The sequence below is a fragment of the Ictidomys tridecemlineatus genome, chromosome 11, assembly GCF_052094955.1.
Source record: "Ictidomys tridecemlineatus isolate mIctTri1 chromosome 11, mIctTri1.hap1, whole genome shotgun sequence".
Lineage (NCBI taxonomy): Eukaryota > Metazoa > Chordata > Mammalia > Rodentia > Sciuridae > Ictidomys > Ictidomys tridecemlineatus.
Window position 1 is genome coordinate 61,880,347 of NC_135487.1, and position 12,872 is coordinate 61,893,218.

The window sequence follows — 12,872 nt, forward strand, 5'->3', positions numbered from 1 at the left end:
TCTATAAAGGAGAAACAAAAACATATTACACAAGACGTACCTGAAAGTCCATAGCACCATTATTTATAACAGCACCAAATAGAAAACATCAAAAGTAGCATCAATTAGTTAGTGAATAAAGAAAATGTTTGACCCAGCTATTCCTCTTCTGGGACTATACCCAAAGGACCTAAAAACAGCATATTACAGGGACATAGCCACATCAATCTTTATAGCAGCACAATTCACAGTAGCTAAACTGTGGAGCCAACCTAGATGTTCTTCAGTGAATGAATGGATAAAAAAAATGTGGCATTTATACACAATGGAATATTACTCAGCAATAAAAAATAATAAGATCATGGCATTTGCAGGGAAGTGGATGGCTTAGAGCAGATTATGCTAAGTGAAGTTAGCCAATCCCAAAAAAACAAATGCAGAATGTCTTCTCTATTAAGGGGGGTGACTCAAAATGGGGTTGGGAGGGAAAACAAGGGAGGAAGATCACCTCTAGATAGGGAATGGGGGTGGGAGGGAAAGGAAGGGAGAATGGGAATAGCATGGATGGTGAAAGGAGACTCTCATCATTATACAAAATACATGTATGAAGATGTGAATTTGGTGTCAACATACCTTATATGTAATCAGAGATATGACAAATGATTGTATAATGGTGTATTAAGAACTATAATGCAAATTAAATAAATTTAAAAAGTAAATTAAAAAAAAGAAAATGTATATACATCAATGGGATACTATTTAGTAGTTAAAAGGACCATTTTACTGAAACATGCTATAATATGAATGAACCTTAAAAGGTGCCAACTGAAAGAAGCCATTATGAAAGATTACATATTATATGATTCCATTTGTATGAAATATTTGAAAAAGGCAAATTCATAGAGAAAAAAGCAGATCTTCTTGCCTAGGGCTGAAGGTAGGAATAGGGATTAGCTACAAATAGGAATTGGAGAACTCTTTGGAATTATGGAAATGTTCCATAAGTGGTTTGTTGATGGCACAAAACATATTTACAAAGAGTGAATTTTAGGGTATGTAATCAATTTTTAAAAAATAAATTTTCTCTGTAGTTAAATCCTTTGAAAGCAAAAAACAGAACCACAGAAATTTAGGATTGGAATTTGAACCACTCTCTCCCAAAAGTTTTAGGTGTAGTTCTGAATAGTCCAGTTAATGTTAACAGAGGTTTGCATTAAAAGATTAAAAAAAAAAGATTTCTAATAACATCATTCTAGTACTCTAGCATGTTTCTAATAACATCATTCTAATGCTCTAGCATGTCTTTTTCTTACGCCTTCCATGTTTTGTTTACTGCTTACAGTTTACTCAATTTCCTTCAAGTACTAAAAAGTGGTGTTTATATGATTAAATTTGCATTTAGTTTATTAATCTTTATGCTAGCTTCTTTAACTTATATGTTTAATCAATTGAATCTCTTTGGTATTTATCATTACATATTCTAAAAATATGTTAGTCAATTGGATTTTTGTGAATTAAACTTTAAAGGATCTCATATTCTATAACTCTAAAGTCTTGTTGTAATTCCGGATTTTTACATATTAGATCTCCTTAATGTAAGAGTTATTTAAATAGTATCATTTTTTTCCTTGAAATTGTAATTCTTTTCCAGTATTTCTTCTTTTGATAATCTTTTAATCAAGTTAACTAACTAGTGGAAGTCATTGCTATGGACAGTATTCCCAATAAATATTTGTTTTTAGATAGCATATTTGTTGGTTGGTTTTAAAAATAATAGCAGACCTACTAATAGGCAGATGTTTTAGAATGCATTTCTTGATCACACAAAGAGATGATGGTATCTAGAAAATATTTTGGATGGAAGAAGAAATCCAGTTGAATATTAAAGTTTTCCATTAACAGTTAAACTGCATATGATTAACTATAGTTGATGACATGCTTGTTATAATTCAAGTGCTATCTTACAAATGATACTTACATAATAATTCATGTTGTATAATAGTGGCATGAATTTTGATAGAATTTTCTCAGCTTTGTAGTAGCTTTGTTCTTTATCTGAGCCACATAATTGACCATTTAATATCTAGGAAAACCTCAAAGCTGCATTGGAGGCTTTTTGTCAGTTTTGATAAACAATACTTCAGACTATGTATGAATCTTTTTAGGGATTCAGTAATCCTGACAGAGTTACCATTTTTGGCAGAGTGGGGAGAGGTTTTAGGGAAAGCCAAACCCATGATGTAATAACTTAAAATGTTATTCTTTCCATGAATTCATTATGGCTCCAAAGCATTTAGACTTTTTGGCTTGTAGAGAGTTAGATTAAAAAGCTAATTTAACCAATTTTCTTAACTTTTTTCAAATTTTTTCCCTTGTACTAGTTGGGATTGAACCTAGGACCTTAGACATGACAGGCAAGCACTGTAGCACTGATCTACATCTCCAGCCCCTAATTTACTTTACTCTCCAATAAATAATTATACTCTTATGAATCTGTGTGATGAAGGATAAAATTATTGAAATAATTCATTTTAGTTACTTGGTTATAACCTTGAGTTATATATGTATTCTTTCATTTAAAGAAATATGTCATTAGCTTTTAACATGGGGAATATAATTGTACTAGTAAAATTTATAAAAGGGAAGCTGGGCACAGGGGCACATGTCTTTAATATTAGCAACTTGGATTATTTTATTTTTGGAACTAGGTGTCAAACCCAGTATCTCTAACATGCTATGCATAGTACCCTATCTCTGAGCTACACCCCACCTATTCCCAGCTACTTGGGAGGCAGAGTCAGAAAAATCTCAAGTTCAAAGGCCAGCCTGGACAACTTACTGAGACCTTGTCCCAAAATAAAAAGGGCTGGATATGTTGCTTAGTGGTAGATTGACACTGCACTGAGTTCAATCCCCAGTACTGCCCCGCCTCCCCCCAAAAAAGCCAAGCACAGTGATACACGACTGTAATCCCAGCAGCTCAGAAGGATTTTAAATTTGTGGTTAGCCTGGTCCATTCAGTGAAACCCTGTCTCAGAATAAATAGGGCTGTAGATGTAGCTCAATGGTAAAGTGCCCTTGGCATCAGTTCCCAGTCCAAAAATAAATAAATAAATACATAAACACACACACACACATGAGTTTTGGATGAACTGCATATTAAAAGTTATTATCCAGCATATTCTTGTCATTGAGTTTCTACAAGGAATTTCTCTAACTGCTATTTGGTTATATCCTTCAATTTTGACATTTTCAGAGTATTAGATCTCTTGAGATTTCTATTCATGGATAAAGGTAAAAATTTAGACATGAGTTGAGACTGTTTGATGGTGTAGAATACATATATACCTTTTAATGGAAGAAGCCAATATGGAATAAGAAATATGCTCTCCCTTTGAGAGCATGCAGATTATTTCCAGTGGAACTTTAAATTATTTTGTGCATTTATCAGTTTTATAATCTTATTTTCCTCCTGGTTCCCTTGGTTTGGAATTCCCATAAGGTTGCCTCAGAGACTTTGATGATTTTAATCTCAGTATCGACCCCTTAGAAGATCATTATGCTGTTGTTTTATTGGTTTTAGTAGAATCTTTCTTTAGCATATAGTAGAAAATGCTTTTTCAAATATATGTAATTTTTTGTAAGCTAATCTTACTTAGTTGAGCCTCTAAGCAAAATGTCACTATACTGCAGTCTGAAGTGGGTTGTCCACAATAGACAGAAATAACCAGTCAAAATCCATTTACATGGGAGGAATATTTATAGCTCTTGATTTTAGTCTTGTTTTTAGAATAAAATTATGATGATATATGCCTAAATAAACAAATTTTGGTATTTAGGTATAAGAACCTTAGGCTGGGTGTGGTGGCACATACCTGTAATCCCTGCTACTCTGGAGGCTGAAGCAGTTTAATCTCAAATTCAAGACTAGCCTGGGCAATGTAGCCAGACCTTATCTCAGATTATAAAATGAAAAGGAGTAGGATTTAGCCCAGGGGTAGAACACCGCTGGGTTCAGTCCACAGTACTACAAAAACAATGTAAATGTGTCTAAAAAACCATTTGTCATAGTATGTCCTCATTGTTGGAATTTTTTTCCTCTTTGCCACAGTTTCTTTCTTAGTTCTTAAACAGTAAAAGATGGCCTGAAATAAAGTTAGTATGTATATGGAACTATATATTATTAATTGTATTTATTGATTATAATGGTACTTAAACTTCAGATTTTGCATTGATTACTAAACACCTTTCAACTGAAAAATTTTAAAAACTTATATTTGTATACTTCAGTATGCCAAACCAGTAGTTTATGAGATAAGGGATTCTTAAATTTTTTCTTACTCATTATAAAACAAATACTCAGGAATAAATTATTATTATATTTGTATGTATGTGTAGTATTGAGTGAGGATTAAACCAAAGCCTCAGACATGGTAAGCAAACTTTCAATTACTGAGCTACATCCCCAGCCCAGGAATAAAGTATTAAAGCTAAAAATTTGGAGGAAGAATTTGAAAGTTAGAAATTTAACTTGGGATGGAATTTTTAGAAGTTATTTAGTTATTTGTATTTAGATATAATTATATTTATGACCATTATTAATAAATTGCAACCCAATTTGGCCAAAGTTTCTGAGCATTATAGTTTTTGAAAGAGTTGCAAACATTTTGTAATCATGTTTATCTCTTCACATAGGGTTGAAAGGAGGAGCAGGAGGTACTGATGGACAAGGAGGTACCTTCCGGTACACCTTTCATGGTGATCCTCATGCCACATTTGCAGCATTTTTTGGAGGTTCCAACCCCTTTGAAATCTTCTTTGGAAGACGGATGGGTGGTGGTAGAGATTCGGAAGAAATGGAAATAGATGGAGATCCTTTTAGTGCCTTTGGATTCAGCATGAATGGATATCCAAGAGACAGGAATTCTGTGGGGACATCCCGTCTCAAACAAGATCCTCCAGTTATTCATGAACTTAGAGTATCACTTGAAGAAATATACAATGGTTGCACTAAACGGATGAAGATTTCTCGGAAAAGGTTAAACCCTGATGGAAGGAGTTATAGAACTGAGGACAAAATTCTCACCATTGAGATTAAAAAAGGGTGGAAAGAAGGCACCAAAATTACTTTTCCAAGGGAAGGAGATGAAACACCAAATAGTATTCCAGCAGACATTGTTTTTATTATTAAAGACAAAGATCACCCCAAATTTAAAAGAGATGGATCAAATATAATTTATAATGCTAAAATTAGTTTACGGGAGGTAAGTTAATAGGACCTAGGATTCTGAAACCAAACATTTATGCAGCTGATTGATCTTAGGGAGTAATCTGAGGGACAGCTAACATTTATTTTGTACTTATTGTATCTTTTTTATGGTAATCCTTATAACAACTCTCTGAGCTAGTACTACCTTTAATCTCTTTTATGAAATTATATTTTCTAAGTTTAATTATTTAACCATTTAAATGTCAATTTTAAATGCAAACTGAATTATGTATGATGAGACCTTAATACTGGATTAACTCTATTCTGTTTTTATAATTGTTGTTTATAAGATTTGCCCTGAAATCTCATCACCTTAATCCATTTATGTGTTCTAAAATTATTAATTTGGAGTAATAATGGTATAACAAAGTATTAAAATCATAATGTATATTTTATAGTAATTATTACATAGTAAATAATAACATAATAGTAGTACTTCAGTATAGTTCTTGAGTTCTTATTTGCACTATTTCTCAAAGTAGATTATAACCCATGAAATATGGCCATGACAATTTTAGGTCCTGCCTAAAATTCTCAAGTGGCTCTACATAATTTCTACATTAAAGTCTAAACTTGACTTAAAAGGTCATTTTAAAATTTGACTTCTACCTAAAGATGTTCTCCCTGAGTTTGCTCTGTTATTATTATTTTGTATAATTCTTATCATAGTCTCACCTCTACTTTATGCAGCACTATTGTTCTTCAACTTTTCTCAGTACCTACACCTAGTCCAAGGCTTAGCTCCAGCTTTCTAGGGTGATAATGTGAATGCCCTTTTTCTCACAAAAGACCTCTGTGCTCAGACTATAATTACTAGTTTGCTTGTAAGTTTCTGTGAGCTGCTTGTGCTTTCCTGAGGTGGCATCTTTGTTCATGATCTCTCTGTGGTTCAATAGGAATTGTGTAGCATGTAGTAGATAGTAAATATTTGTTGTCTAAAACAAGTGTACTCTTCTTATCCTGCGGTTTTATAGAGAAATAGGTATTGTTCCCATCTTGATCTTTCCAGTTCTAAGTCTTCTCCCTTTCTTGCATTCCAATTTCTGCGTCTTGATTGTTGTAATAGAAACTTCAGTTTATCCATTTCATACCAAAGCATTATAAAGGCATCCTTTACTTCTCCTTTCTCTTTTTCTTAACTTTTCCCATCTTTTGTAACATCTCTGATTATAAATGTCTTGAAGATTTTTTCTTTTCTTTTTTTTTTCCTGAAGGATTTTTCTAATGGGAAAAAGGTTTTGTAACTATTATTATTCTTTAGGAAGTTAAAATTTTACCTTAATAATATTTTTTTTACTACTTGGTAATATGTTTACTTAAATTTTTAAAAAGTTTTAGGTTTTGTTAACTATTTTATTTTGTGCATTTTAGGCATTGTGTGGCTGTTCAATTAATGTGCCAACAATGGATGGAAGAAACATACCTATGTCAATAAATGATATTGTGAAACCTGGCATGAGAAGAAGAATTATTGGATATGGGCTGCCATTTCCAAAAAATCCTGACCAACGTGGTGACCTTCTAATAGAATTTGAGGTGTCCTTCCCAGATACTATATCTTCATCATCCAAAGAAGTTCTTAGAAAACATCTTCCTGCCTCATAGAATGAAGAACTTTGTTACCCATATTTTGATAAGGCACTGAAAATATAAAAGGACTGGCAGTTTACTGATGTAGATGTGAATTCTGTATAAAAATGTGTAAATTCTTCTGAGGGCTCATTAAATTGCATGAATAGAGAGAGACGGGTCAAATAAATAGGCATAAGGGATTTTTACAGTTAGAGATGAAGAGAAAACTACTCATTGTATTTTATTTCTCCCAAATCAGAAATTTTAGTATTTTGCTTATATATAAAAGTTGGTTTTGTGAAGTCAGCAGATATATTTCTAATAAAGTTCTAGACAATCCAAGTACTTTATTTCCTACATCTTCAGATAATCAGTATTATTAGGTTCTCATTTATAAGTCACCCTGAAATGCTTGAGGGCTAAATGTTTGAGGGCTAATACCAACCAGTAAAAGAACATATTGGTGAATATGTTTCACCATTTTGATTTTTGAAGTATGTGGTAACATTTCTTAACATGGCTGTAAGGTTCTTAAAAGCAGACCTTTTCTTCATAAAATAAAATGAATGGCAATTTATCTCCTCTGGAAATCCCAATTGCCTGAATTATTGATATTTTAGAAATAGACTTTTTAAATGCCATATGTAATTTTATGCAAGTTAGCTATATATCTTGGGCTTACTAAATTATCGGCTCATTTTGTTGTCCACTAGTTTAAAATAATTTGCTTAATAAGAAATGTGTTTTTAGAGGAAATACTGTTACTTGGAATTAATTTCCAATTACACAGTCTTCTATAACTTACTTATATATGCTATATATACCTTATATAATTTCCCTAAAAAAGAATAAACTACCACTATGGTGTTAAACCAAAATATAGGAAACATAAACACTAACTGCTGCTTATGGTCAGTATTGCTACTACTTGTTATGCACATAAATATTTTACTTTTTCATATGTATAGATTGCATTTCTTAGGTGTTTTAATTTTTTAAATATATTTGCGTTTAAAAATTATTTTTGTCTTCTGTTTTATTAAGAGTAATGTTTTGAGAAGTTTTTGGTTAAAAAAAGAAAACTTCCCAGCCAGTTATGATGGCACATGCCTGTAATCTCTGTGACTCAGGAAGCTGAGGCAGGAGAATTGCAAGGCCAACCTCAGCAATTTAGTGAGGACATAAGCAACTTAGTGAGACCTATCTCAAAATAAAAAAGACTGGGGATATGGCTCAATGGTAAAGTGCCCCTGGGTTCAATCCCTAATACAAAACAAAAACAAACTAATAAAAACAAAACCACTTTCCATAATGATGATACACACACACACACACACACACACACACACACAATTGAATTCTCTCACCTTTTAGTAGAATTGAAATCTTTTATTATAAATAGGTTATAATAAGTACATACCTTATAACTTTATTGAGAGAATTCATATACTATAATACAGTTTACTTTTTTATGTATTTGTGGTGAGGAATGGACCCAGGACCTCTCGTGCAATATAAGCACACATTCTACCACTAAGCTATACCACTGACCTGTTAGTTTACTTCTCTTCCCCTGCTTTGTGTGTGAGAGTGGCACTGAAACTAGGCAAGTACTCTCCATTAAGTATATTCCCAGCCCATATTTGCCCTTTTAAAGTGCACAGTTCAGTATTTTTAGTATGATCATATAGTTGTGCCATCTTCATTAATTCCACAATATGTTCATCACCCCCCAGAGAAGCCTATGTCCTTGGCAGTCATTCCCCATTCTTCTTCTAACCACTTACAAACACTAATCTACTAATCTGATAGATTTGTCTACCGGGATATTTCATATAAATGGAATAAAATAATGTGTGGCTTTCTTTTGTCTGATTAATTTAGTTCAACATTTAAGATCCATATGTGTTGTGTCATCTATCAGTATTTTTTTTCCATTATGTGGCAAATAACATTTCACTATATGTCACATTTTGTTTGTGCATGTGTGCACTACTGGGGATGAACCCAGGAGCTCTCCACCCCTGAGCTACTTTCTCAGTCCTTTGATTTTTTTGTTTTGAGATCTGAAATTATTAAGTTGCCAAGGCTGACCTTGAACTTGTGATTTTACTACCTCAGCCTCCCACATAGTTGGGATTATTGTTTTGTGCCATCATGCCTAGTATATTTTGTTTATCTGTTAAGGTGGGTGTTTGGGGGCATTTGTTTTATTTCCACTTACTGGTTATTCTGAATGATGCTGCTATTGACATTTGTGTGCAAATTTCTGTGTGGACATAATTTTTCAATTATCTTGGGCATATACCTTAAAGTAGAATTATTGGAAATAACCATATAATTTGGTTGCAAAAGGAAGATACTTGAAAAAAAATGCAAAGATTTGAGCTAATCATACTTGCTCTATTTAATTCATAAATTCTTTATAACTTTCTTTCTCTGAATAACAGTTAAAATGCTCTTGGGTTCAATCCCTGCACTGCAGTGGGTGAAATGCCCTAGGGAAGTGTGAACACCTTGGGAATTTTCTTATAGTCTAAAAAGCTGGAAGTGAAAAGCATTGTTGTGGTGGGTGTGATTTCTATTTTAAACCCACACTTACTGCAATTTTCTTGACTAAGTATTTTCTTCTAGGTAAAATAAAGGATTTGTAGGTTAGATATGTGAATAGTCTTTGTGTTAAAATTTTTTTTAAATAGAGAATTATCCTAAGTAGTAAAATAATAAATCTACATTGTTATACAGTGTACTAATCTCTATTGTCTTAAGGAGATACTAATAATGCCTTATCATATAGTAAGTGCCCAATTTTTACTTATCAAACATTGATTTAATAGCAGTAATATAAGTAAAGTTTAATTTTTATTATTTTTTAAAAGTTATGAGATTATTTTGATTTTAAAATATTCTCTTGAACCAATTTTGAATATTTGGAATAGTTATGAGGTACTGTAGATCCCAGTAAGCTAAGTGATAAAGATGCTTATCTTTCCTACAAGAAAAACCACATTACTTATGGTTAAAAGAACAATCATAGACCAAGGTCATTGATGGCTTGCCAAAAAAAAAAAAAACATTTTGTTTGGCCAGCTCAATAGTTTAAAAAACATTTTTTATTAGGCTGTTTCTAGGCAAGGCATACACTTCTGCCACTGACCTACCATTCTCTATTGTGTTATATAAAGCTGTCATGCATGTTCAGTTCATTTGTCTCTGACATCTGAAAGCATCTGAGTTTGTGACCCCTACTTTAGCTCATCACTTCTGCCTATTATTACCTTCTCTTGGAAGCAAGGAATTGAAAATGCTCCTGCTTCTTTATTTTTAGTAAACTGTCATTAGAATAGTTATGATGGGTATAATTATAATTCATATATATGTTCATCATAACATATATACGATTGAACTCAGTAAATGGCTTAGAAATGATATGTTCTCATATTTCAAAAACTATGTACTTAACCTCCCAGAGTTAAGAATAAATAGAAATCATCCTTAATTTAAAAACAATTTTTTGGACTGGGGTTGTAGCTCAGCAGTAGAGTGCTCGCCTCGCATGTGGAAGGCACTGGGCTTGATCCTTAGCACCACATAAAAATAAAATAAAGGTATTGTGTCCATCTACAACCAAAAAATATTAACATTTTTTTCTCAATAATGTATAATATAGTATACCACCTATATGTCATGGGTGTGTGTGTGTGTGTGTGTGTGTGTGTGTGTGTGTGTGTTTGTGCTTTCTCCTTTATGGAAACACAAAAAGGTTGCTTGTTATTGTTTGATAATAGCTTCATCAAAATTTGGATGAGTAGATGAATGTTATAGATTAAATATCTCAATATTTTTAACATTTCCTCTTTTTTCCCCCTGTGATTTTAGTTCATAAAATTCATAAAACTTTTGGAGTGGGAAAGAATTTTAGAAATCACATTTTCTATATGAAGAAGTAAAAACCAGGGAACTAAATGACTTGTGTGCAGTTAAAGACCAAATTGTAAAGGAACTCAGAATTTGTCTCTTTCTCGGTGCCATGTTTTTCCCCAGTGTGCCATTAATGTCTCCTGTTGTTAAATTTCCAAGAACAGAGAAAATGTTTTAAAGTTTGTTTGCTATTTATTTGTATAGTCTGTAATTTAGCATGTATATTTGAAATATTTTGAATAATTTATGAAGACAGAATATAAAGTCACAACTTATGAGACACTAATTACAGAATGGGTTATTTTTATTTGTGTGTGTCGTGCTGGGGTATCAAACTTAGGACCTCACACATAAATTGTCCAGGCTGGCCTTGAATTTGCAATCCTCATAAATCTGAAAAGTTAGGATTGTAGGCATGAACTATCATGTAGGTTCAAAAACATTTTTAAAGGAAACTAATAATATTAGGAGGGACCTTTGATTAATTTTTAAAAACTGTACCTCAAAATTATTTCTAAAGTGATATAAGGCCTTATTTGTTTTTGTTTTTTTTTTAAATATTTATTTTTTAGTTCTCGGCGGACACAACATCTTTGTTGGTATGTGGTGCTGAGGATCGAACCCGGGCCGCACGCATGCCAGGCGAGCGCACTACCGCTTGAGCCACATCCCCAGCCCCATAAGGCCATATTTGAAGTTTCATATAAACCATATAAGATTTTTGAAAGAAAGATAGTATCTATGTGAAATTATATCAGGTAGACAAAAGAGGGAGGAGGAAAGGAAAGGAAGAAAAAAGCTTGCAGAGTTTATCAGAAAAGTTTATAATGAATAATCTATAGAACCTCTATATTCATTTGCAAATAGAGTAATCTCTCTCAATCTAAAAATTTGTTGGTACATCTCCATTAAAATATTGGTTTGTGTGACTACAGTTCTTAAGCTATTCTTGAGATCATTTTGAAAAGAGAAAACTGGAGTTTGGACAAAGAAAATGATAGTAAATGGTAGAAGCAAATGAAAAAATTCAGATGCAGCCTTAAATGTTATGAAGTCAGAGACAAAGAACTTCCTTAGTGTTTCTGTTAAAGGGATGGCACTAAAATGAATACCAGGTCCCTCCTTTTCCTTTTTCCTCTCTCAGAATCTTGAAGTGTCAGGTGTGATGAATTTATTTGTTTCTCAACTTTTTAAAATTATTATTTGGGGGGAGGGTACCAGGGATTGAACTCAGGGGTACTTGACCCCTGAGCCATATCCTCAGCCCTATTTTGTATTTTATTAGAGACAGGGTCTCAAAGAGTTGCTTAGCGCCTGCTAAATTGCTGAGGCTGGCTTTGAATTTGGCGATCCTCGTTAAATCAGCCTCTGAGCCACTGGGATTATAGGCGTGTTCCACCGCGCCTGGCCTTTTTTTTTTTTTTTTAAATCATTTTTTTACATGACAATATATTTTGAAATATTATACATACAATAAGTATAATTGTTTCAGTTAAGATGATGTGGAGTTACATTGGTCATGTATTTCTATATGAAGACAGGAAAGATATGTCCAATTCACTCTAATCTTTCCTATTACCATACCCCGTCGCTTCCCTTCATTTCCCTTTGTCTAATCCAATGAATTTCTAATCTTCCCCTCCCTTATTATGGGTTAAAAAGACTAATTTAGGTCAGGTGCAGTGGTACATGCCTATAATCCCAGCAGTTTGGGAGGCTGAGGCAGAAGGATAGCCAGTTCAAAGCTAGCCTCAGATATTTAGCGAGGCATTTAGCAACTCAATGAGACCTTGTCTCTAAACAAAACCAAATATTTTTAAAGGCTGGGGATGTGGCTCAGTGGTTGAGCCCCCATAAAAAAAAAAAGAAGACTAATTTAGTATTATTAATAGATACAAGTCATCTTATTTAATAATTTTTCTTGTTAAATATGATGTGTTTAAATATTAAGATCAGCCATTGGCTAGAAATCCTAATTTTGTGGTGGTGTGAAATTTTAAAATTTACCAGTTATTAATACAAAATAGTTTTACATGTAGTTTTGATCATTATAACAGGCTCAAATTGTTTTAAAAACTATGTGTATTTAAAAAAGAATGGAAACTATTGCTATGTAAATCTCAATTTCTTT

At 32.8% G+C, this 12,872-nt stretch overlaps 1 protein-coding gene across 2 annotated transcripts in view; it reads left to right on the forward strand.

The window, feature by feature from the left end:
• The window catches only part of Dnajb4 (DnaJ heat shock protein family (Hsp40) member B4), a 36,478-nt gene extending 27,794 nt beyond the window's left edge, over positions 1 to 8,684 (forward strand). Inside the window, exons 3-4 of one of the 2 annotated variants that reach the window (XM_040288907.2) lie at positions 4,675 to 5,243; positions 6,620 to 8,684. In XM_040288907.2, coding sequence (XP_040144841.1) covers positions 4,675 to 5,243; positions 6,620 to 6,853 — 803 coding nt within the window. In that variant the 3' untranslated portion in view covers positions 6,854 to 8,684. The remainder of the gene's footprint in view (positions 1 to 4,674; positions 5,244 to 6,619) is intronic. The other variant, XM_040288908.2, reaches the window with a different exon arrangement.
• Positions 8,685 to 12,872: the final 4,188 nt, after the last annotated feature.